Source organism: Lonchura striata, chromosome 9, assembly GCF_046129695.1.
Source record: "Lonchura striata isolate bLonStr1 chromosome 9, bLonStr1.mat, whole genome shotgun sequence".
In the NCBI taxonomy this organism is placed as follows: Eukaryota; Metazoa; Chordata; class Aves; order Passeriformes; family Estrildidae; genus Lonchura; species Lonchura striata.
The window spans coordinates 8,724,000-8,748,260 of record NC_134611.1 but is presented as its reverse complement, the minus strand read 5'-3'; the positions used below and the strand labels follow the sequence as shown (position 1 = coordinate 8,748,260).

The following is a 24,261-nucleotide window of genomic DNA, read 5'->3' as shown; positions in this document are numbered from 1 at the left end:
CACCTCTACTCCAATAGTTTATGCTACATCACTGAACTACTTTTAAAATTGTTTATTAGCTAATTTTTTTTTCCTAAATTCAAACATCCATGTTTGACAGACCCAACAAAAGTTTCAACAATATTGTCAGCATATAGCCTTACCTTGTCTTGTTTTTGGTAAGTTTGCTTAATAAATGAACGTGTGATTTCGTGGAGCTGACGCAAGGCTGGCACCACCCACACAAACTGAGGATTATTGTGCTGGGACGACTGGTAGCAGGAAAGGTAAAAACAATTACACACTGGTACATGCTCAACAACAGATTAACCTTCCTCTCAGACTTCTGGAAACCTAATTATATCTGTTAAGGCTGCTGTTTCAAAAGAACAGCTACCACCTCTGCTGGCTTCACGTATTTGTTCCTGCTCTCTTTTCAAACACACTCAAACTGCTCTTCTTCACTTTCTACAACAAGTCCCTTGATACACATGTATGTCATTTTACTATCCCTATTATTAACCCCAAAGTGCCAGCTCCTTGCTAGAGAGCATGCAAATTAAGTAGCCAAAAATAGCTCAATTGCACCAGGGAGAGATAACCACCACCTTCCTCAATTACAGGATATGAAACAGGTCTAAGAGGGCATAAAAGGGCAAATCCAGTCAAATGATATTATTTGCTGCTAAAGCAAGAGCAAAAGAAGGAGGAATTTCAAACACTATTTAGGCTTAAGAGACAAGAAATTTCTGATTGGTGCTGCAAGCAGCTCCCTGATAGGAAGCAAAGGATACTTAAGCTGCATTTTGAAAGAGATCCTACAAAGAACAACCCTCCTACCTCATTTTTAGAACTGCTCATCACTTTTCTGGGAGGCTTCATTTTCTGTAAAGTTTGACCACACAGACCAGTACTGAGGTTGCTTGTTTAGAGAAGTGATGTCTGGTTTAAATACTGACAACACCCAAAACCACCTACACACTCAGAGAGGTTGAAGGAACCCAACCATAACAGAGAGCTCTCCACTGAAGACTTCATCACAAATATGAGAAAGCTGCCTTGGCATTACATACCCTCCCAGTTTATGTCTTCATTTCCCTAATGAAGGGAAATAAGAACCCTATGTATTTTACAAGTCTGCTGTATGCTTACCCCAATCCCATCTAGTTTACAATAACAGCTTTTGTTAGTGTTTCCCACTGCAGCACCTATGTAAAAGCCCTTGCCAGAATAAGTAATGAGATTAAGAAAGCATAAGAGAAGATCCAAAAGAAAAAAAACTACAACTTTTACAGACATTGAGAACCCAAGATTTGAAATTCATATTCATGAACACACACACAGAAGTGTGATCAGCATCAAGAATCAACGTACCTCCTAAACATCTAAAATCCTCTACAGATGCAACACAGACAAATCCTAACTTATCATTAAAGAAATTAACAAAAAAAGTACAAGCCTTTTTCTTTATTTACAGCATACTACAGGCTGAAAAAAAGACAGGAGCATTCCTGCAGGCCTGAAGAAAAACTGCCTGCTATGTGAACAGTGCAGGAGAGAATATAAGCAATCTTTTAAGCCATGCACATCTCTGCTGCTACCAGGAAACAGTAAAGGCAGCTTTTGGAATGGCTTCTTTATGTTACAGGAAGAGAGTCAAGTATTTTAAAATACAAAACTTCTACAATTGAAATATTGATTTGCATTTTGAGACTTAACGGTCATGCCAGAACACATGCTTTACTCAAAATAAACTAATCTAGGCTTTCACATGAAAGGGACAGTTAAAATACTGACATACCTTTACAGTGGTTCCATTTGCAAATTCTAACCTTGGGCCCATCCTGGTAGTTTCCCATAAACTGATCACTCCTTGTGCTGAAAATTTGCTTAAAACAAAGGCAAGAGACTTACTATGAGTCTCATGATCAACAAAGTGGCTCACACAAAGCCTACCCCTCTCGAGGACTCCCCAAGGTAAGAACTTACAGATGGGACACACAATTTGTGCATCTTGAAAGAAAAGGGCAACATCGAGGCTAGATAAGATTTCATTTTGGAAAAGATAAAATAATAAACCAACCCTCTTAATATCCTCTATGCATTTGATGATGTAGCTCCTTTTGATTGCCTCTTTCACTGCATAAGCATCACTGAGGATTGTCAGGTGTTCCTCCAAGGCCTGCTGGATAAGACTGCATGGTAACGTTGGAAGATGAGCCAGATCCCAAAGTACCTCCAGAACCTGGAAGAAGAAGGGCAAGGATAGTCAGGACCTAGGAAGTACAGAGGCTAGCAACTCTACATTTAATAAATCAAAAATCCAAAGGAAAACCATCCACTTGCCTTGCCAGTGGTTGTTTCCACTCGTGCTTCTCGGCCAATGCGCCCAATGAGGCTCAGCAGCTTCTGCCTCACTCGGTCACTCTCTGTCTCCCAGCTCTGGAGAGCAAAGAAACCAATGTTAGAGCACCTCTGTCAGGCTGTTACACCTCAAGTGTACACAAAAATATAATCCACAATTACTTTACTGCAGGAAAATCAAAATACAAACAAGTATGTTTCCACCATAAGTATTTCCTTATTTCTGTTGGCTGGGAGTTACAGCACTAATTTGCTCAACTCTTTTTCAAATACCATTAGGGATTAAAGATAATAATAAAATTTCACTTTAAGTCCCTTAGGACTGGCTACCCAATGTACTTAAAATCCAAGCCAATTAGCAATATAGTAGCAGATTAGGTTTCTGGGTTAACATAAAAGTTATTAGTAAAAGTGGTTTTTTTAATAGCAAATTTTTCATTTATATAGAAAATACAAATGTATTCAAGGTATTTGCTTTTCAGTAGGCTGGATGCACAAGTACATCTCATAAATTCTCTTCTTAAGGAATGTAAATTCATGTGAAAACTTACCTTTTGGATTAGAACAAATAAATGATTGAGCTGATCAGAGCTAAACTTCACAGCAGCTGCAGCAATAATGGTGTGTATGTTCTCAATCACAGTGGAGGACTGTCCTGACTGAAAAGGAGGAAAACACAGAAGGTAAGTCTTCAACCTAAACAAGCTAGAGAAAAACATTCATATAAGCATTATCCTACTATTCACACTGAGTGAGAATAGCAGCTTTTGACACAAAAGTTTTGAAACAAAAGTTCTGAACTTTTGAAACAAAAGTCTGTGGTCCTCATATCCCTGGCTGAGAAGTCTTTGGAATTAATTCTAAACCAGAAAACCACAAGTCTGCCATTATTACAGCAGCTTCAAGCTGCTGCAGTGGCAGCAGTACAAACATCACCTTTTCTATTGCTTGGTGAGGTTCACGTGTGAGGTGCTGGATCTTTGAAACTCTTCCAGGCTTTACTCAAAAATGAGCAATACAAAATCTCCTCCCACACGGATGGGAGCACCATGGTAACAACAGCCAGAGAGGGGGAGGAAGAGCTTTTTATTAAAGAATAAAAGTGAGGGAGCTAGAATCACATTTCAACTTTGCTAAGCATTAAAGACTGGCTACCATGCCACACAAACTGCAGAGCTGAGAGTGTTCAATGAGTTTAGTCTAAAATATCAACATTTGCGCAGAGAAGAAAACCATTTCCTGCAGTGGAAGACTAGTTTCTTGTCAGAGTTTCCATGTGTCACTTACATAAACACTCAAACCACCTTCCCCACACAGTAATAAGCTGAATATCCTTAAAGTGAAGGCCAAAAGGTGACTTGTCGGTCAATTATATGTCTGTACAAGAAGGTAAACTGGAATCCATACAGATGGAGCACACGCTCTTTAAAGTCACACTCTGACTTTAAATCCATACCTCCAGCCACAAAGATTAATATCCTAGTTTGGTCCAGACAAATATTCCTGTCACCTGTTTCAGGCTGACAACCTCTTATGCCAGGTCAAATACTTGTGCAGCCCCTTAACACTTGTTGCAAAGAACTGAACTTCATCACAGGATTTAGCAGCTGTGATACAAGAAATTGCCAGAACAATTGATTTTACATGATAAAGGAAATAGAAGGAAGTCTTTGCATTAATTATACTGTTAAAATCTCAACACCTCCACATTGCAACAGAGATGTATAGATTATTTTTAAAAAATCCCTTCATTTGAATGTTTGTTTGTAAGACAGTCTAAAAGCACTTGCCTAGTCTTGATTGCTTACCTGAATTCTCCAAATTTTAGTGAGCTCATCTAAAGATAATTTGCTGCCCAGCAGTTCAATAATTCCCTTTATACGATCACAGTACTGTGCTTGGTCTATATTACCTGTGAAACAAAGGCAACTCAACGAATACATTTCAAACAGTATTAGATACATTACATTTATATAAAAGAACTAATTATTTTAAAAGAGAACAAAGCTATCTCCATTTGGAAGATCTTTCTTTACTGTTACAGACAAGTATCAGTACAAAGAAAAGGAACAAGGCTGTTTCTGGTTTTCTTTTTTTTGCTTCATACATCTGATAGCACACCTACTGAATGTTACTACTTGAGGAGAAAAACACCTCTTTTCTCTCTTTTTTAGAGGCTAACAATATACAAACTGTGAGTAAAAAACCCCAAGTACTGCAGAAGACATCTGCACAGATGTCAAACAGAGGACTAGATGATAGTTACAGAATTTGCAGGATTTTACTTTATTTTGGAGACACAAAAACCTTGAACTCTTTGGTTAATAGTGCTCATTAAAGTCGATTGAAAGGGAGAGATGAGATTTTTCAATTTAAGTAATTAAAAACATGTGCTAAAAGGCTTTGGGAGAGTTCTTACCTTCCAGGGCAATTGACAGGACTGAATTCTCCACGAGCCAATTCAGCAGTCGGTCTGTGTCTATTGCATTCTTCACTGACTTGGACACAGTGCTGTCTTCTATTAATTTTGTTACCTAAAAATTGCAAAATGTAAGACTTTAACAAAATATTCCTACCTGTATCACACACAGAGTGAAATCTATTCAAAAAGGCTCATGATGAAGCTTAAGTGTGAATCCTGAAATACTTTGAGTACAGAGGTGTTTGGGATTTTTTGGGTTGCTTGTTTTCCGCCGGGTGTTGGTTTTTAATTTTTTTGGTTTTGTTTTTTTAAATAAGCCTTTTAAAGGCAAATTCCTAACCAGAAACAGTCAGTCTCTGACTGATACAGCAGAATCTTATTCTCAGTCTGACATAGAAAAGCTGGCCTGTGCTGCCAGGTATCTTTCTACAGATATGCCAGAAGTAGGTTATCTCAGACTTCTGCTTGTTACACTCAAATCAGCGTCCTACTTTTAATCCAGTACTGAACTGATACAGGCTCCTCACTCGAGGGAGAAAAAGCACATTTCTGCTAACATCTTCAAAAGCTGCACTTTTATAAATTCACCAAGGATACATAGCATTTATGATTAAGAACCAAACAGCATTGATGTTTAACATCTCAACATTCTCATAAACGGAGGAGAAAAAAAGGAGCAAAAATGGACTCTGAAACACTACAGTATCCACATACAACTTTAATAAAAAATACAATATAAAATACTGCAATTATGTAGTGCAATGACCTGATATGAGTGGACTGAGACATCAATATAGGTTTAAAGTCCCATTTGGTTTTTTTCTGTTTCCTCTCAGTGAAAGGAGAAAAATGGGATATACCTCAGGTTGCTCAGCATTATCTCAGAGTAAATATTCAATTAATAGCATAGACCACTGCTTATAAATCAATCTAAAATTGTTTTTCTTAGAATAGTGCACTTCTCAAACTGTGTCTAACTGGGAAGCTTTGCAGTGGCTACTAATGCTATGAACAACTCCTGTTATATTTACTTGTTTTGGTGTTTATTTTGAACTGAGCTTTTGCTAAGGCAACATAGCTTGCAAGGAGACACTGCACCATCTCTTTTTTTTAAGGCTTTGGTTTCAGTGGCTTATTAACAACCCATCCTACCCAAACCCATGCTCTCGTGCACACACACAGACAGACAAAAAGCCAACCTACTTCTTTGAGGGAATTCATTTTTGCACTGAAGTGGGGGGATTTCAACATGCGCAGCAGAATGTCCAGCCGCAAGTCATCAACCGCCGTGACCAGGTCAGGCTGGAAGCGCATACACAGCAGTTTGATCCCAGACAAGAGCTCAGGGATACTCACCAGTCTCTGTTTCAAACAAAACAACAAAAAAAGGGACAAACAGAGGCATTGGTATTTTTGCTATTCTGCTATGGATGGCAGTGATTCACAAAGAATAGGTTTAGTGACCAGACCGGTTAATCAAAACACAGTACCTGGTACATCTGAAAGTATTACTTGTACAGTAGGAATTTTAAGATAATGAAACCTTTGGTTATAGCTTCAGATTTGGTAAATTGCTCTGCTTTGGTTCAACAACCTATGAATACTTTCTTGTTTAAAATTAACGATTTATAACTAAGTAAAAAGTCAACACAATTTAATAGAACTAAATGCCAAATTCAGGGTAACGCAGGAAGTAACCACAAGTTACACAGACACTTTACTACCAAATTCTCAGAAGCAAGCAGCTAATTCAACAGTAATATGAATTTAACAGACTGCAAGTCAGTAAATATCTGAGTCAAAGGAGCATTCAGCATGCTGCACAAGGGGCCTAACAAAACCAAAAATATGATAGCAACAGCGGCAAAATATTTTTAAAAGAGTAATAAACCAGATATTTACTGAAAAGAGTATTGAATGGAATTGGATAAATGCATTTTCATTATGTCATTCAGTCAGAATTCAGAACAGGCTGTATTCTTGCCAGTGAGAAGAAAGCTATTGTTCTAATTTACACTGACAGCACTTCCAAGACACGCAGGAAGTTCTTCCTAAATATTTAATATGTAAAACATTACCTTGTCTTTCAAGTCCTTCTCTTCTACATTCTGTACATATTTAATCATTTTATGAATGACTGGATCCAGCATGGGCTAAAGAACGTGAGAAAAGGCATGACAATCACTTTAATGTTTCCTGAAATCAATTGCATTACTCGAAAGACGTGACTGCAGCAAAAGGAAATACTTAGCTGAAAGCTCACCACTGCCTTAGAGATAAAGCAACACCTACACCAAAGATAAAACTATCCTGGTAGCTGTGTCCAGGAAAAGAAAAAGCAATTAGAGTAAGAACCCATTTCAGACTACTGTTTGGTCTGAAAACAGTGGTCTGAAATGCAGGTTTGCAAAAAGAGATAGACTAACTGCCCTCTAAAAACACATCAGTCATTAGGTGCATGTGCCTCTCTTATCCCCAGGGGCTTCTACACTACATCCTCTTCAAATAAAGTCTTTCAGTCACTTAAGTCAACAGTTTTTGGTGGTGAGGGCAGGAGTGAAGCCTGGAGTACATTTGCACATACAAAAACATCCTGGTGATTTTTTTTTCCTGTGCCACAATTTTTGCAGTGTAAACTCTCATATCTATGTCCTTGATCTCAGCCAGAAAGTTAAACTAAAAGCAAAATTCATCCTTCAGGCTGTATTCTTTCCCCACGTGGTTTCTACTGCTGAAGCTTACTAATAGCAGTGGTAAAGCTTCTCACTGCTGCAGATGTAGATGCATGACTACAGATTTCTTGGAAAATGAATCTGAACATTGTCTGAGCCCTTTACTCATCACCCCAGCATGCTCAAAATGGTTCTTGTACTTTCTGCAACGTGAGGTTTGAAGGCTTTTCAAATTAGTCACCAGTTTCACACCAACACAGTTGGAAATTAATTTTCAGTCCTCTTACAAGTCATAACAAAGACATTTTACCTGTACTACAGAAGAGTTAAGATATTCTGCACAAACTCCAAATGGTTGAACTAATGCAGAGATTGCCTGAAAGAAAGAGAGCAAGTATTTAAGTGCATATTTAAGGAATATTTTGATAGTTAGTAATCCATAGGTTAAAAGGCAAATGAAGGTGAACAAATATCACTTATATTATGTGTTTCCAGTCACTTGCAATGATTGTTTTTGGTGTGCAAGTCCTTTACAACAACACATGGTTTAAGAAAGATTTACTCTATGGCACACAGTAGAGTACGTGCTATATATTATATATGGCATACAGTATGTGTTATATATTTTTGTCTGAAATAAAAAATGCCTTCCCAGTTTTCACTAATCTTGGTCCTCTCATCACTCTGTTCAGTGTTCTCTGACAGATTCTGTTTCAGTCACAGAAATAAACAGACGGAAAGGAACATATCACATTTTGCTTGCGCTCTACAGCAATCAGAAGTGTGAATGCAAAATTTAAGGTTAAAGCCATATGGCAAATTTTTTTTCCCAAAGCAATACGTGGGAGAAAGCTTTTGTAAATGTGTCATATACATGTCAAGATCTCTTCAATGCATGATTTTAAAGTGGTATCTATCATCAAGAAATTAAATGTATAAAAGCATTTGTTTGCCAATAAATAACATAAAAATCAGTTTCTTTTCACACTGGATCAAGAATTGTGGAAATGAGTGTGCAGCAGTGCAATCCAAGGCCCAAATTAAGTGACACTGACCCAGATTTCCTTCCTAAGCAAGCAGTTATTAATCATTAAACAAAGTCAAGTCAAAGTTTCTATTACAGAACTGGCATGTAAATCAAGGTTCTCCTTATTCTTCTGTCAAGCTCACATATGAACCTATCTCTATACAATGCAGAAAATATCTATACCCCAAGGAAAGAAGTTGAATTCCCTCCAAATGGCATGTCACTGAAAGCAGACTGATTTTATACTGGGGGACAAGGTTCCAGATGACATAGTTTTCCTTTAGCCTCCTCATTCTCCAAACCTTGAAAGAATTAGAAGTCTCCTGAATATAGGTTAGGAAGCTAAAACTAACCAAGCTAGACTTCATCACCAAAAATAACTTAGCTCTGTTGAACCAGTCAGTTTTAAGACACTGCTCTTGAAAAGTTGTTTAGGATTAGACACTGTCTATCTTCCTAAGGATTTTTTTCCTTAAACAGTGATTTCTGTAATAAATGACATTGCAGCTAAATGCAGCTATGGGTGCAGTAAACAGAAAACCAGGGACATACTGGTGAACATACAACAAAACTACTTTGATTGATGTCTAACCAGAAGGCTGAAAGCTAGCAGAAAGGTACACTAATTTCTCCTCTTCTCTGTGAAGTCTTAATTGCTCTTCAGTCAGGATTCTTATGTACAACCTCATTTGACCCTGACAGCACTTCTCCGGGGCTCTGTGGGAGTGTTGCTCTGGTACCAAAGAAAAGGTAAAAGCACTGCCAAAAGGGACACTGCTGGTTCTACATAAAGGTTAAAATGGAAAGGGAGAAGTTTCATGACAGAAGATGGACTTACCCCAAGTTCAATATCTTCAGAATTGAGTTTGGACTGGATTGCTGAAAATCCACCCAACTCTGCAAACTAAAATAATCAGTATTACATACTGAACTACAGTATTTAGCTTTTAAACAAGAGATTATAGAAAATACTCCACCGACAGTTCCTGAGATGCCAACAAGTGTCCTTTACCATGGACCATCCCATCCAAACAAAGCTTTCTATTTTCATGGGAATGCAGGGGCACACTGGGGAATGCAATGCAATTATACATGGTAGCAGGGTAAGCATCAAGCTAGAAACTCTGTCTTGAGTAAAAATGGACAGAGGGAAGAAAGGCAGACCACATACAGCAACAGCTGACTGGACTGGCACTTTTGCTTGGGGGACCCATGATTGCAGCCTCAGCTGGGCTCTCAAATTCCCCTGGTCATAGATACCATGTTAGGGTAAAGTGCTCAAGGGAGAAGGCAGCAACTCAACGAGCTGTATTTTACAAGGCAGGATTAAAATCTCTAATTTTTTTACGGTTGTCAGAAAAGTGAGGAGTGAAAAAACAAGTCAGGGCAAGGTGAGGAAGCGGAGAAGAAATTATCTCTGAAGACCAATGAATTCAAGTGACAAACAACAATTTTGGTTTACATTTACCTACCCTGTTTACCAGATCCACCAGCCACCCATGAGGTTCCTTGAATAATAAGAATAGGAACAAATTAGCAGCTGCAACATCAATGCTAAACATTTGTCTTCTGAAAAAGACATTTGGACAGACACATTCAGCCCATTAACCCACACTTCAAATGGATGCACTATTACACAAACAAAACAATGCTTGTAACAGCTCCTGTTTTAAGTGTAGCTGGAGCTCTGCTTGGCTCTCATGAGCATCATCCTGTTTTGGACTCTGCCTGACATCACTGCCCATGTGCTGTGGCTACAGATCACATTGTGGCTGCTGACTCACAAGCAACTGTATTTATAGCACTGTAGCAGTGTGGAATATTGCTTTCCCAAAGCAGTGGATATAGAATTTTCTTTCTACGGCCACAAACTTGTTTCCTGAAGGAGAAATCAACTCCACTGATGCTGTTTTGGACCCACCCATGTGGAACAACTGTGACAAGACAGTGCAAACCTCAAAAACTGCCTCCTTGCCAGTGTGTTTGAGTTGAAGATATTTTATCTTTGGCTGTCAGAAAAGCCTGAATTCTCTACTAGAACCGAACACTTGGGAGTTATCCTGGTCATTTCACACTCAACAACCACACAGATGTCAATCCTCAGATACACAGATCCACACGCTGTGTGCTTCATGTCTAAAGCAACACACAGATTGTTGTGCTACCTTAGGCATGAAAGTTCACCCATTTCTAAATGCAGCCTCAAACAGAGAACTGGAACAATCTGAGAGCACAAATTAATGTCTACAGACGAACATACACACCACATCTATTAGCAGTAATTCTTGGTGATATATTTAAACTTTGTGTAACAAATACCTACTAAACAAATAATCTTATCTGAGACAAAGACATCCACCCTAAAATTAGTTTTTAGGGCATGGCCATGCTTACCTTCTGAAAAGTGGATATGGGTGAGACAGCATGCATGTTCCCCTCCCCAAAGACTTCTGCCCAGTTTCTCTGGCACACCTTCATTCGATTCTTGAAATGATATTCATTGTCGGGATTAAATGCCTTCAAAGAAAAGCCCATGGCAATGAACAGGTGCCTTACGCCACTTTCAAAACTTATCTTGATAATTGTTTCAGCTGAGCATTCTCCTGGCTGACAGTTAAAGATCTAGCAAAAAATAAAGTTGAATCCAAGCCCCCTGCTCCTGACTCAGTTCTCAACATATAAAGCATTTTGAAGCCTTCATTCTGTACAGAAAATATCCAATAACCATGTGAGCCAGAGGTCCATAAGACAGAGAACTGAACTCAAAGTATCAGTTTTAAAGAATAAACAGCAAAGTGACAAAAATGTGATATACTTTTTAAACTGCTAGTTTTTAGAAGTTTTGAACAGCACCCACTCCTTTGAATTGCATACTGGATGTAAAATATCTGCAGCAAGTAATGGCTGCAGATTTTAAGATAATGAACTACAACTTAAACAGCTGGAAAAAGCATCAGCTGCATAAATACAAAATGCCAAAAAAACAGATATTAGAAACTGCATCAGAGGGTCAAATACCATTGTAAGCACACCAAGCAGGCCCACGGGGATGGGGTCTTGTTTTACTCTCTCTGCAACCAGGTCCACCAGCAGCATGAGCATGTTGTAGATTCCTTCATGGATTTCGGTTCCCCACTTGTGAACAGCACTGGATGTCAACAGCTAACAAGGAAAATAAAAACAATTTTTAAAAGTCTGAGTACAATCAGAAACAAGGACAAAATGATCAGCTCCTGAGACTGTTTTCTCAGAATAAATGTTTCCTTGGAATGCACTATCTGGTCTGTTTTTCAGATGTTCTTTCTGCACTGTTGGCTTAAGAGTTAATTCAATTTGTAATTTTGTGGAAGAACACCTTAAATCACAGTTTATGACAGAAAATAAAATCTATCACAGTGTTTTCTCCATTTGCATGCACTAGGAGAGATCACAACCTTTGCAAAGAACAACTAATATGAAACAAATCTGTTTGCAGATTGAACACACAAGTATTGAATCTTGAAACAGGCAGCCATAAAGCTGCACTGATTCAGCTGAGGCAACCATTTACCAATTCACACTTTTTGAGCAGCAACTATTGGAAAACAAAGCACATGTACCAGGAGAAAGAGGTATTTAATGCTGCTTCCACCTACTGAAACATGTTCTTTAAATCTGTTTTCATGGTTGTTTATAAAGGACACTTAGCTGCCATCTGCAAATTCATTTAATTTCTGCTGTGTCTGAACAGAAGCAGATAAAAATCTTAATAGTTTAAATACAGTCTTTTTTTTTTTTTTTGTACCATTAATAGAGTTTCTTGTAAATATTTCAGCAAATTCTAATTCAGCACATCCTGAACTTAGATTTCTACAGATTATCCTTCTGGAGGAACAAACTACATTGTTTATTTCATATGCAGAAAATACCAAGTGATATAAAACTATTTTATGTAAGACTAGTACTCTGATCATTAAATGGAAAAAAGAATTTTCCCCTTAAAACTTCTGCCTTCTTTAAATGAACTTATATTCTCAGTATTTTAACACTAGGACAAAGTAACTTTTTAAAGGGTATGTACATGTTTTTATACATATTATCTAAATGCTGGGGAAGAAATTTAGGCAGTACCTAAAGTGGATGGAATAGTGGGAAATCAATTAGCTTGGGGAGCTCTACAGAGCAAATTCACAACAGCCCAGAGAAACACAGGGCATTGAGAACTGGGGTGAAAGATAAAATTCTAAATGGATTGTGAAAAGAATTTATCAACCCTCTGAAGAAATAACAGAAAGTATAATAAATGGAAATCTGACCATGAACTTGCCACCAGTGGCCATATCCAAGGGTTTTTAAACCTCTCTTTGGGCTCTTGTAATTAAGACAAAAAAAAAAAAAAAAAAAAAAAGAAAAAAAAGAAAAAGAAGAAAGCTAAGTGGTAGAGTTGGCCAGAGTTACAGAATTGGGACCTTATATTATTTAAATTTAAATTTCTATGATTTTAATCTAGGAAAATATTTTGAGTGTGATTTTAATCTAACAACCCATTCAGTAGTTGCCTGAAGTCTGGATTACAAAACACTGTTTCCACCACGAGCAACACAAAGAAACATTGAACTGGCCTACTGTACCTACTTACCTTTTTAAATGCTTCGGGCATGCATCTGTCCATAAACCTCTTGCAATTCTCATCAGAATCAGAAAGACCTTTACAGAAAAGAGAGTGCTTTTTAACAGTATTTTTAAAAAATTACTTTTTAAGATGACCTCAGAGACCTTGTTGCAAATTTGAGGGAACACCAACCCAAACTAGCAGTAGTAAACATGCTACTGTTCCTTCATAACTAGCATGCTTTTTAAGCCACAAAAAGCATGACTTGAGAGAACCTGCCTTTCAGAATTAAGAATTAATTTCCCAATACCTTTTACAGCTTTTTAAAGCATTATTAACACTGTAAGTAACTTGTAAACTTCAGAGTTTAAAACTGATACATTATGTGTATCAATTCACAGCCTCCCTCCAAAACCAAATTAAAGCACAGCCTTTTAACATAGATTGGAAACTGAGAAGCAAACCAGAACCACTTAACAACTTCTATTCTTCCAAGAGATGACAACATTCCTTTAGTCTGCCATCAGGCATGACTGAAAAACTTAATCTTGTACTCTCATTATACACCAGTTGTTGGGTGTGGTTCCTCCATAATACTCTTAAACCGAGCCAAAGTACTGAGTAAGAAGAGTCAAATTCAGATCTAATGCAATATAAGCACTTCACCAGGGAAAAATAACCACTTATACAAGAATGGTACAGCAGGGCTTGAGATGACAGCTTGCTTTTATGAATGGAAAATACCCAGCACAAGGAAAAACAAAAAACTCAGTAATTTAGCTCAGAAAAAATGTAATTCCCACAATTATTAGAACATAAAGAAACATGTGTGCCACTTTTTGAAAAAAGCTTTAGTAAACAAATTACTTTAGAGAGAAAGAAAAGAGATCAATGATGTTTTTACAGCATTGGGTAGAACAATTCACTGTTAAACACTTTCCAAGAGATGTGACTGCTGTGCAGGGTGTAAGTAAACAGCAGTAAGATTAAAGTGAAAGGTGCAACTGCCCAACATTCTGTCTGTGACACCCTCTGAACATATAATCTGTGTAATTGTGAAAGGGAACTTACCCAGTCTTGCCAGGTAGGTGGATGCAATTAGGCACTTGCCTAGAGACTCCTCCCTCTTGTAGGGTATGGACCAGTGATCTGTCAAAACTCTGCTCTCCAGCTCATACAAGTTGGTTGTTGGAAACTCAATCCCTTCACCAGAGCAATTCCCATTTTCATCATTTTTCTGCGGGTGAAAAAACAAAGTTCAAGCAAAACAGTTTCCTAGACACATTAAAGGGTTTAGAAAAGGCAGCTGTGCTTGTAACAAGCATGTCAAATTCTCAACCCTGAGGCTACTTATGTTTTTCAAAGTAGAATTGAATATTTCAATTTGAATTGAAGGGATTACATACCTGGATATATTTCATGGAGGTGATAACTACTATGTTTACATAACTAATTGCTAACTAATTGCCTATTTAAGCAGCAAATCTTGTTCCATAGCATATCAGATCCTAGAGCCAGGTAAGTACTTTCAGTCCCTGGAGATTGTAGAGTACAAATTTTGATCTTCATAGATCTGCACGTTAATCCTCTGTTCAACAACTGTAGAATACAGGAATAGTTTACTCTAAGGGAAGTTCACCGCACCCCATCACACCAGAAATATAGGATACTGTTTCAGTACATCAAGATTTTCTTTAACTCACTAATAATCTAAAGAAAAACCAACATCAAATATAGTTGTCCAACAAGTTAATGTAATTGTCCTTCTGAAGTCATAATGTGTTACTTGGAAGGTAAGAGGAAAGAGGCAAGCAGGTGACTACTTTACAAGTCTCCTTGCTCGTGGCACTAAAGAGCAGCTATTTCTGTGTACAGGACCCAGAATTACCCCCTGCTCTCCACTAAGTGCCATATGAGGTAACTGCCTCAGCAGCACCAAAGAAAGAGTAGGCAAGTTATTCATTTATTTTCTTTTGTTTATTTTTTAACCTCCCATAGATGCCAGCTACCCAATGTGTCAAAGAGTTCACAAGGACTACCTTTCCCTGCCTCCACAACAGCAGGCAAAGCCAGCAGGAGAAAGGACAGAATGTCTGGATCAGGCCTGGCAGCGAGCAGGAGCCACTGTCCGAGACAGTGGAAAACAAGAGCAGTGATGGTAACAAGATCCCACTGAGAAAGAAGCCAGGGACATGGAGGGAGAAAGGACTAGCAGGAAACACATTCCAAAGTAAAAACCAGACAGTGGCAGGAAAGTGAATGGAACAACTACTAAGGAATAAACCAAAAGAAAGAGGTGATGGTATACCAAGAACAAAATCAATGTATGCACACAAGTGTGCTTCCAGCTCTCCCACTGCATTTGCTATTTGTAGGATTAGACCTGATTTTAAAAAGCGAATGTGTAATTGACTTTCATCATGGTTCAAAACTATTAAGCCAAGGGAACAGCAATTGTGCAGAGCTTAACCTTTAAAGTTCATGGAGGCAGGCTGGACTTACTAATGTTCTGCAAAGCAGCAGTACAATTTATAGGAGCAGAACACTGCTTAGAAAAAAAAATATATTAGTGTTTGGGAAATTAAGCACTGCCTTTCTCCAATTCCCTACTAAACACTTTGTCCTCAGTTTGTCTTTATGGGAAGTTGTACTTTAGTAGACTTGAGTATCAGCTTCAGAAACTGTGGTCACCTGATCCAGCACTGTGCATGGAAGCCTGATGTAATTCCCATCTAGCAAATCACACCCTGTTTAAATACTTCAGGTTTTGGAGAAGGGTTATTTGAAGGTCTACATGAAAAGACCATGAAAATATTCAGAAGCAACTTTTTTAGGAATCAAACTGTTAATTATAAAGCTTCTGTAAAGAACACCCATGCAGAAAACAAAATCATTTCCTACACAAAACAAGTGTGCAGTTATAAAGAAAGTGCTCACAGTAACAGAGCAGGAATGAGCTTTTAATATCATAAAGACAGACTGAGTATAACTTAAACACCCAATTGCTGGGCATTTAAGGACTGCAGTTCAGCCTCCACCTGTAGCCAAGGAAAGTGACATTTCAACAAGTGTTGCAGAAAGAGAGCAATAGTTGCTTCATTCCCTAGAAGAAAGTGTCCACATTAACTAAATGCTGCGACAGCAACTGGTATAAAGAGGTGCAGAATAGCAATGCAGACCTTCAACTGTAGATGAAAACCTCCTTCTTGTTCTGTTTTCCCATCTACATCCAAGCAATGCTGCTCATTATCATTGCCTGTTTCCACACAAGTGATTGCCAGGGTCCATGACAAAGAAATTCATATGGAAACTGAAACAATACATGTTCTTCACTGTACATTCAGCTCCCACATTATCCTAAATTATGCTGAGAACACATCTGGACTATTGCTAGATTGAGTCTACCAAGAGTGCAGTGAAAAGATGGTTTTACACAAAAAATGAGTGTGGTATTTGGAACATTGCCCTAATAGTAATGGGAACTATTTGCATTGAAGGAGCATGCTTTTGGCACTTTCCAGGAATCAGAGGCAATGAGGCTTCTTGCTTGACAGTGCTCTGCTACTAAAACCATGTGCGGAAAGTATCAAGTTCATTTATTAATTTTAGAACACACGCATCCACATAGCTTCACAGCTACTGTGAAACCTGTGACAGTCTCAAACACACACCCAGGCAGTTTAAAACCCAAATTCTCCTCCAAACCATTAATAAATTTAACATGCTGCATTTCTGGGAGATTACAGCAATGTTCACATTATATTAGTGCAGACTGAGTTGTGTTTCTTAAACCAAATCCACTACAAGAAACAGTCTCCTTAAAGCTGCTCTTTCATAATTAGTGTCTTTCTGCACATGATAAAACCCAAACTGTTCACCACCCAATTTTTAAATCGATTTGGGCACTGCTCTTTAAAGTGAGGGATTTATTACCAGCAGCTGCTGCAGCAAGGTGAAACGTCAGCTCAGTTCTTGCATCATCTTATGCTGGCTGGAGATCTGCACACAGATCTCACACTCCAACACAGCCTGGAGAATTCACTTCTCTGCTGACATTCGCAAATGCCCTGAACACCTATCCACAATTAATGCTCTTTAACTGAGGAGCTCAGGAACTGTCACTGCAAACTCGACTGACAAAGGCCCATGGAGGAAATACAAGATTTTGAAGAAAAATTATGGTATATGTGAAAGTAAATAGGCTACAAGGCCATGTCAGCCTCCCAAAAAGTGATTTTCTCAGTCTTGGCTTTGGGGAATTACATGGTGTTTGTTTACTTGTTTATAAATATATATATGAAGAGCTATCTTCCTCCCCTCAAATAGGTGACTTCAGAATGCTGTCTGCCATTCAATGATGATCTGTATCAGGACTCTGCAATTCTGGCTGAATAGACTTAAACTGGCCCCCAGCATGCCAAGGATTTGTACAGATGTTCTTCCATAGAATAGCAAAAAGGAAAAAAAAAAACCCAACCCTATTCCTGGTAACCAATAAGTCATCCAAACATAAGCTGTTAAAATCACTCTTTTCTGCAGTAGGAAGTCATAGTGCACATCATAAATCTGTGAATATTTCTGCAGCTGAGATAATGAGGCCAACAAACTTTTGCTGACAAACCTTTAATATGGTTTTCCATGCCTTCTGATATATCTCTTACTGCACAAAAGCCCTGAAGATCCCCTTGTTCTAACAGTCTTGACTCTTCTGGTTTATTTTCAAGGTGTGAAAATGCAGTTATGGCTAAACACGCACACAAGCTCCCAGGAGAAATACCCTCACAGGAACAGGTTCATGCACTGATTCAAGATTCCCTCTCTGGGGACCTGGCACCTCCTAGATTTGCTTGCAAGACTGAATAAACAAAATTGGTCCAACATGTGATCAATAAAGCATTGCTTAAACCTGTAGCATAAAACCTTCTACTGAAGAGTAACACAGAACAAAGACTAGCATAAAAAGTGATATATGAATTAACTTTAATTGCCAAAAGGTCACAGTTTAAAGCTTCAAAATGTATTCATGCAGTATTCAGTTAATTAACTCATCAAACACTGTTTAACTAAAGCCACTGACAGTTCCCATAACAGTCACTTTACATAAAATAACAAGGAGTTTAAGACTTGTTTTCATTTTAATTGGCAGCCTTAGTAATGAAATTAAAGTCAAGTCATAATTTAAATTAGTTAATTTGATTTTGATAAGAGGCTACCAACAGAATCTATTCACCATAACTAAATCACATTATGTGCTCTTGAATCCAGTATAACTTAGGAAACAAAACCCCAAAGTCTTGTTTCTTTCAACAGGCAACAGGATCAGACTTTCTAAGACACCAGCAGACCAAGCAGCTAACTCCACCTCATTCCTATCTAAAAAGTAATTTTCACAAAATAACCATAATTTCATAGCCAAGAAAACAGATTTTTGAAGTTTCATTGCATTGTTAAAAAAAACCAATCACAAAACCTTGTTACCATGTACCTACAAACAGGACAAAGTTTAACTGCTCTGAAAAGCAGTAATGAAAAAAACACATAAAGCCAGAAGTAGCTGACAAAAATTTTAGGTCCACCTTTCAGTTTTTATCACAGACATAGTCAACATAAAGAAATCAATTTTCCAATGCTACAGCTTTTCCAGCTGCCAAGTGTCAGCAGGGATGCTGCCCTCTCCACAGCCCTGCTGGACTACTCACAAGTGTTTGCAGAGCATTGCAATGCTCAGGTGGAGGCAAGGTGAGAGGAATACATCAAATACCCATAAAACCAGAATATTTCTCTGTTCTGATGTACTGTGTCCATCAATATGAGGGAGAAGCTATGAATCCTGAAGTCATGACCTGACAGTCCCTCCACCTGCCAGACTATTGATTAAAGCACTTCTCAGTTTCACGCCTGGATGTAAAACCTTTTTTTCTGTTAATTAACTCCTAGAAGGGGGATATTCCATTACCTAGAACTCAAACACAAGTGTAAGAATTCAAAGCCTTTCAAATACCTCAAAGCTACCACCTTGCACTTACACATAAATACTAAGAACAAGGTACTGAATGTTTAAAAAAACTGTCACATTTTCATACCTGTAACCTGTCTGCTTTTTATAAACTGGTATTACAGATGGTTAAAGAACTTCTATCTCTTGTTGAGTGGCAGATGCGGGAATAAAATTGGAGAGTATTTCCCAGCTGCCTGTGGCTGCACTCAGATTGAATCCATTGGACCCACATTGCTAAGAGCAAGCTTGGAATCCTCCTGTGAATATATCAGCATTAGTAAGACTCAAAAAATAGAGTCATGTATGGAATTTCCACATTACGATTCTTATCTGGCAATAAGAAAACCCACTGTGATTTCCTGAATGTTTTACTGACAAACATACATTTACTTGCAAAGTATTGTCACAGTTTTAAACTGTTTTAAGTCCTAAAGAGATAGAGCATCTCACCCTTGAATTTTCATCCAGAGAAACATATTTGGATGCAAAAATTTTAAGTGCAGCAACAGACAGGAATGTTTTTTGTTGTTTATGTTCTGCTAAGAGAACATAAGCTTGTTGGTGAGATACACAGATGTTTTGGTTTGTTCTTTTTTCATAGAAATGAAGCTCTAAAAATTTCTACTATGGACTACTTTACACAAACAAATACAGTCTTGTCACAAGAAAAAATGCTAGTATTTTGTCATGCCAATATAAAAGGACGATACCAATCTACTACTAAAGGAAAATAAATCCTCTTTTACAGACTCCACCTAACTGAAGTTCATCTGGACTATCATCCCATCATAGAAAAACCCAATTTATTTAGTGAACTTTCTTACAGAAGGTTTTAGACACTGACCTTAACTGAGAGTTGCACTAGGACACCATCAAGGATGCATGTTTATACTTAACCCTTTGTAGCTATAAAGGATTGTAACAAATTATAACCAAAAAAACCCTATGGTTCCACCTTCCATGTGCCCCCCATCTCTCACAACCAAGAACTGTGTAAGACTGGGAATAAAAACACATGAATTTGAAAAATAAAAATAAATTCAGCAAAGCTGAGAATTAACTCAGAGTTTCGGAAACATGGTGTGTACTCTCTCCCTGATTTCCAGGGTGATGGTGTGGTGTTACCAGGCAATACTCCCTGATGTACTTGCCTGCTTGTTCAAATATAAACACAGTCCTGAGCATCACAGCAAAACAAAACAACCGAGGCTCTGTAAAAATAGCACTTGAATTAAAACTTCCATTTAACTTCAAAAATATAAGGAGCTTCTTTGCCCTTTTATACTGCTACTACCACAGTATTCATTGAAATCTGAGGCAGAGATTCACTTCAATCACTTTTGGCAATGTATTTTGAAGTCTGGTAAGTTGTAGGTGGGAGAGAGGTCATGGAAAGCACTGTTAGGAATGCCATTCATAAGGAATCAAGGAAAACACTTATCTTCCAAGTGTTTTCACTATTGTCTGTGGATATATTTAAAAACTGACTCCATTAGTGTAACTACAAACAGCCAGACTCAGAGTCAACACCATTATTCCTCCCAACCCTCGAGTTTTCATAAGCACAAAACCTCATGCTTGTTCCAAATAACTCAGAATAACTTAGTGTGATATCAGCTAAACATTGTGCTTAAAAACAATAAAACAATGAATCACAAACACTTAACATTTCAGTACTTAAAATTAAGTCAATGCTTGCATCCTCCTTTGCCAAAACACCAGGAATTAATAGAGAAGTGCTGCAGAACCACTACATAAAGTGTTTACTGTAACATTTGAGTGACCAAAGGTCAGGCTCTGGAAAGGGAAATTAATTCAATATTGCTGCTAAACACTTATCTATACTTTTGTTCTACTGATGCATAGTGAAACAAACCAGAAATTACAAAGCAGCTGATTTTGACAGTGCATAATTCCAAAATCATGACTAACTAATATGAAAAAAAAAATGTCTAAATGCCTCTCAAGATTGTTCTGCTGGGCACCAGAAAAGCCAGAACTGTTGTAGTGTCAGGAAGATCAAGTGGCAAAAAACACTGGGAATACTGGCTTTTAAAATTAATTTTTAATTTGGCCCCTGAAACATATATATCAAAGGCTATTCCTACAGCAGCACAAATACGTGTTTTTTTTTTTCAAAATAAAAGCTTACAAAAGAAACAGCCACTTCCTCTTTGCCCCCCTCATACAAAGAGCTACTGTTCCTTAATCCAAAAGCAATCCAAATGATTTGCTGGAATTAACTTCTAACACTGGCTAATTTGTTTTTATTCTCATTCTTCCTCAGTATTTCACTTCCTTATTAAACAGCTGCCACAGAATAGCACTGTAAACTGGGAAGATGACCAAAAAATGCTTCCAGAGGACATTATAGCAGAAACACTTCCTGCAGCTGAGAATTTGGCTGTACAGAGCTGTCTCCCACCTTCACTGACCCTGCAGGCATCACCTTCACCAATGAACCAGTAATTACACAGTGCTCCTCTCAATCCAGCAATTACTCTAACGATCACATTACATGATAATGACTTTGTGAGTTATTCAAAACAAAGCTTACATTTAAAATTAACCAGCTGCATCTCTCAGTATCACCGCCACTTCCCTAACTTTACGTAGCATCCCTATTAGTCTGTGTTATATCAAGAATGAAACCCAGAGTATTTGCTTTCAAATGCTTTCAAGGAAGTGTTAATGGAATCAGAATATAGAAAGAGGTTCCACACCAGGGCCACTCATTTTTGAAAACAGTGATGCTGAAAACAAAGAGTGCTAAAATACTAATTCCACTTGACATTCTGATGGCATCCAGCCAGGGACTCGATGCCAGAATCCACCACAGAGCTTTATTTGATTGCTTAATTGTTTTACAAGGCCAGTTCGTAGACAAGCCACACTGTAAAACTTCCACATGAGAATGCAAGAAATACTCACTTTTGCAAAGCTCAAGACTACTTACAAGAGAGGAGACTGACTTTAAATGTGCAGAATTGTAGCATGAAATCCATCTAATTTGCTTGAAGGCTAAATACCTTCTTTGTCTTTAAATAAATACAGCTCCTTCCATTCAAAGATCAAAGAACTTCACAAACCTAACGTCCATGGTTCTCCTAATAAAGCACACCCCATTATCCTCATTTTACACATTAAAAGCTAAAGCACATCTGTGGCAGAACTGCTTTCAGTCCTGAGCTTTAATAATGAGGAGAGGAAGGGTTTGAACACCACAGTTCTGCAGCATGACTAGTGAGAATGTTCCTGGCACTGGCACTCACTACGGTCACTGGCCTGTTTTTTTTTCACAAAATCCCTTCTCTTGCAGTCAAACAGCACCTCAAAAGCAATCTTGGACAAGATTAATTATAAATCTTACCTAGTAAAATCTGACATGTATGAGCTTTTGATCCAGTTCAACTAAAAAAACATAAATCAAAAGAGCACATGCTGAAGGGGACAGGAATAGCCTGGGGGTAATATAATCTGTTCATCACAATTTAGCTAAAAGGTCATAGTAATGGCTCTCAGAAGCTGTTTTAAAAGCAAATTAAGGTTGTTTTACTGAAGGTTATACAAACCATTGGTATATGTTTAATGTTTTTACCTATCCCTCCCCACAATTTCAAGTCCTCTAGTCACAATCCCAACATTGTTTAGCTTCCTCTTCTCCACCCCATTCCTCTCGAACTCATTAAAGCCAGCAATTGTGGCACTTGTGGCAATTCATGGACACACTGACAGACGTTGTCATCACACTCATTTATAGTCTTGTCTTAAATTATAAGGATTCAGCAGCAGTTCGTAAAGCAGCTTATCTGTCAGTCAGTTGAAGAGATGAGCATAGCATCCTTCACCCGCCTCCCTCGGCACAGAATCACACTGTGACAATCTGCATGTTGCCTAAGGAATAAACACAGAAACCCCACATTCTTGCCAAATTGCAAGATTTACTTCTGTCAACAGACATAAACACAGAAGTTATGTCAAACACACAAAGTCACCTCTTGGAAAAGCAGGTGACCTCAGTCTATCAGTGTGGTTTGGTGCTACAAAGGGCAAAACTTCCAAGCAGCTGTAAACCTCAAGGTGAACTTCCAGTGGTTTCAGGAAGACTGCACAAATGAAATGAAGCCCCCTTTGCATTTCCAAGTTTGTCAGGCCTTTTCCTTTTGATGAGTTAAGTGTGGTCATGCTAGCAGCATCAATGCCAAAGGCACACCACAGCTATTAAACTGAAACTGAAGCAATTGGGAAACACCAGCCTGCTGAAACTGAAGTTTTAACCTCAGGAAGTTGAAATTTATGCACACCTTCACCTTAAGCCTCATACAGAAAGAAAGCAAAAGGGCATATGTTGGGCTAGCTCACAGCAGATATCTTGCTTCTGCGTCAGTTACTCCAAACTCAGGCTTCAACACTTTCAGACAGCCCTGAAGACCAGCAGCCTGGACCACTGAAAAAAGATTCACACTGATTTTTAAAATCTTATCTAAAGGAAACATGTTTTAACTAGTATGATATGTATCTGGTAGCTGTGCTCCTCTCTAAGAAAACCACTAGACAAGCCTTCCTTTGATCCACATGAATGCTGAACAGATTCTAACATTATGTAATAGAGACCAAATAAGCATATGCAAACATAATGGATTCATTACTGATTAGGGAAAATGTAAAGTGTTTAATCATTCATAGACCTATTCTTATATGCATGCTAAAGTGTGCTCAGACAAAAAAAGCATGTAAATTCAAAGTACAGACCTGTTATACGTGTTTTGAAGAATGACTGAAGCATTCTTGTTATTTTTAAATTGTAACACCTAATCCAAACTTTTGTTCATGAAGCATTAGATTGGAACATTTTACTTGGGGGAAATTTCTAAGAATTCTTCTCCAGTGATTTATCTTCTCTTTATCTCCTGTTGCTGATATATAAAATCCAAAAATCTAACACACCACTTCCTCCCCACTGAATAAAAGTTAAAACTGGTATTATGAAGAGAAGAAAGAATACACACTTGAAGAGCTGTTAGAAAGAGAAATGATACTGAGAGGAAGAAAACCAGAAATAACATCTGAATTACCACAAGACAGCATGGGGTACAATATGTTTCACCATAATGTGTATGACTACAATGAATAATATAGCTGCTTCTGCAATAGCTTTCTGTACAGCTTCATATGCCATAAGCTTCTGCAGAATGGAAAACTACTGAT

General features: G+C 38.0%; 1 protein-coding gene across 3 annotated transcripts in view; it reads right to left on the bottom strand.

Moving 5' to 3' along the window:
* The window catches only part of USP24 (ubiquitin specific peptidase 24), a 61,443-nt gene that overhangs the window by 34,741 nt on the left and 2,441 nt on the right, over nt 1–24,261 (bottom strand). For 2 of the 3 annotated variants that reach the window (XR_013340430.1, XM_021542075.2), the window contains exons 2-17: nt 14,127–14,292; nt 13,083–13,150; nt 11,483–11,626; nt 10,859–10,981; nt 9,937–9,972; nt 9,303–9,368; nt 7,748–7,813; nt 6,844–6,918; nt 5,969–6,127; nt 4,763–4,877; nt 4,152–4,255; nt 2,895–3,002; nt 2,326–2,421; nt 2,063–2,224; nt 820–864; nt 144–251 (exon numbers count right to left, since the gene is read on the bottom strand). Coding sequence is in view for 2 of the 3 variants with exons in the window: in XM_021542075.2 (XP_021397750.1) it covers nt 144–251; nt 820–864; nt 2,063–2,224; nt 2,326–2,421; nt 2,895–3,002; nt 4,152–4,255; nt 4,763–4,877; nt 5,969–6,127; nt 6,844–6,918; nt 7,748–7,813; nt 9,303–9,368; nt 9,937–9,972; nt 10,859–10,981; nt 11,483–11,626; nt 13,083–13,150; nt 14,127–14,292 (1,641 nt within the window). In the remaining variant the exon portion in view is untranslated. The remainder of the gene's footprint in view (nt 1–143; nt 252–819; nt 865–2,062; nt 2,225–2,325; nt 2,422–2,894; nt 3,003–4,151; nt 4,256–4,762; nt 4,878–5,968; nt 6,128–6,843; nt 6,919–7,747; nt 7,814–9,302; nt 9,369–9,936; nt 9,973–10,858; nt 10,982–11,482; nt 11,627–13,082; nt 13,151–14,126; nt 14,293–24,261) is intronic. The other variant, XM_077785337.1, reaches the window with a different exon arrangement.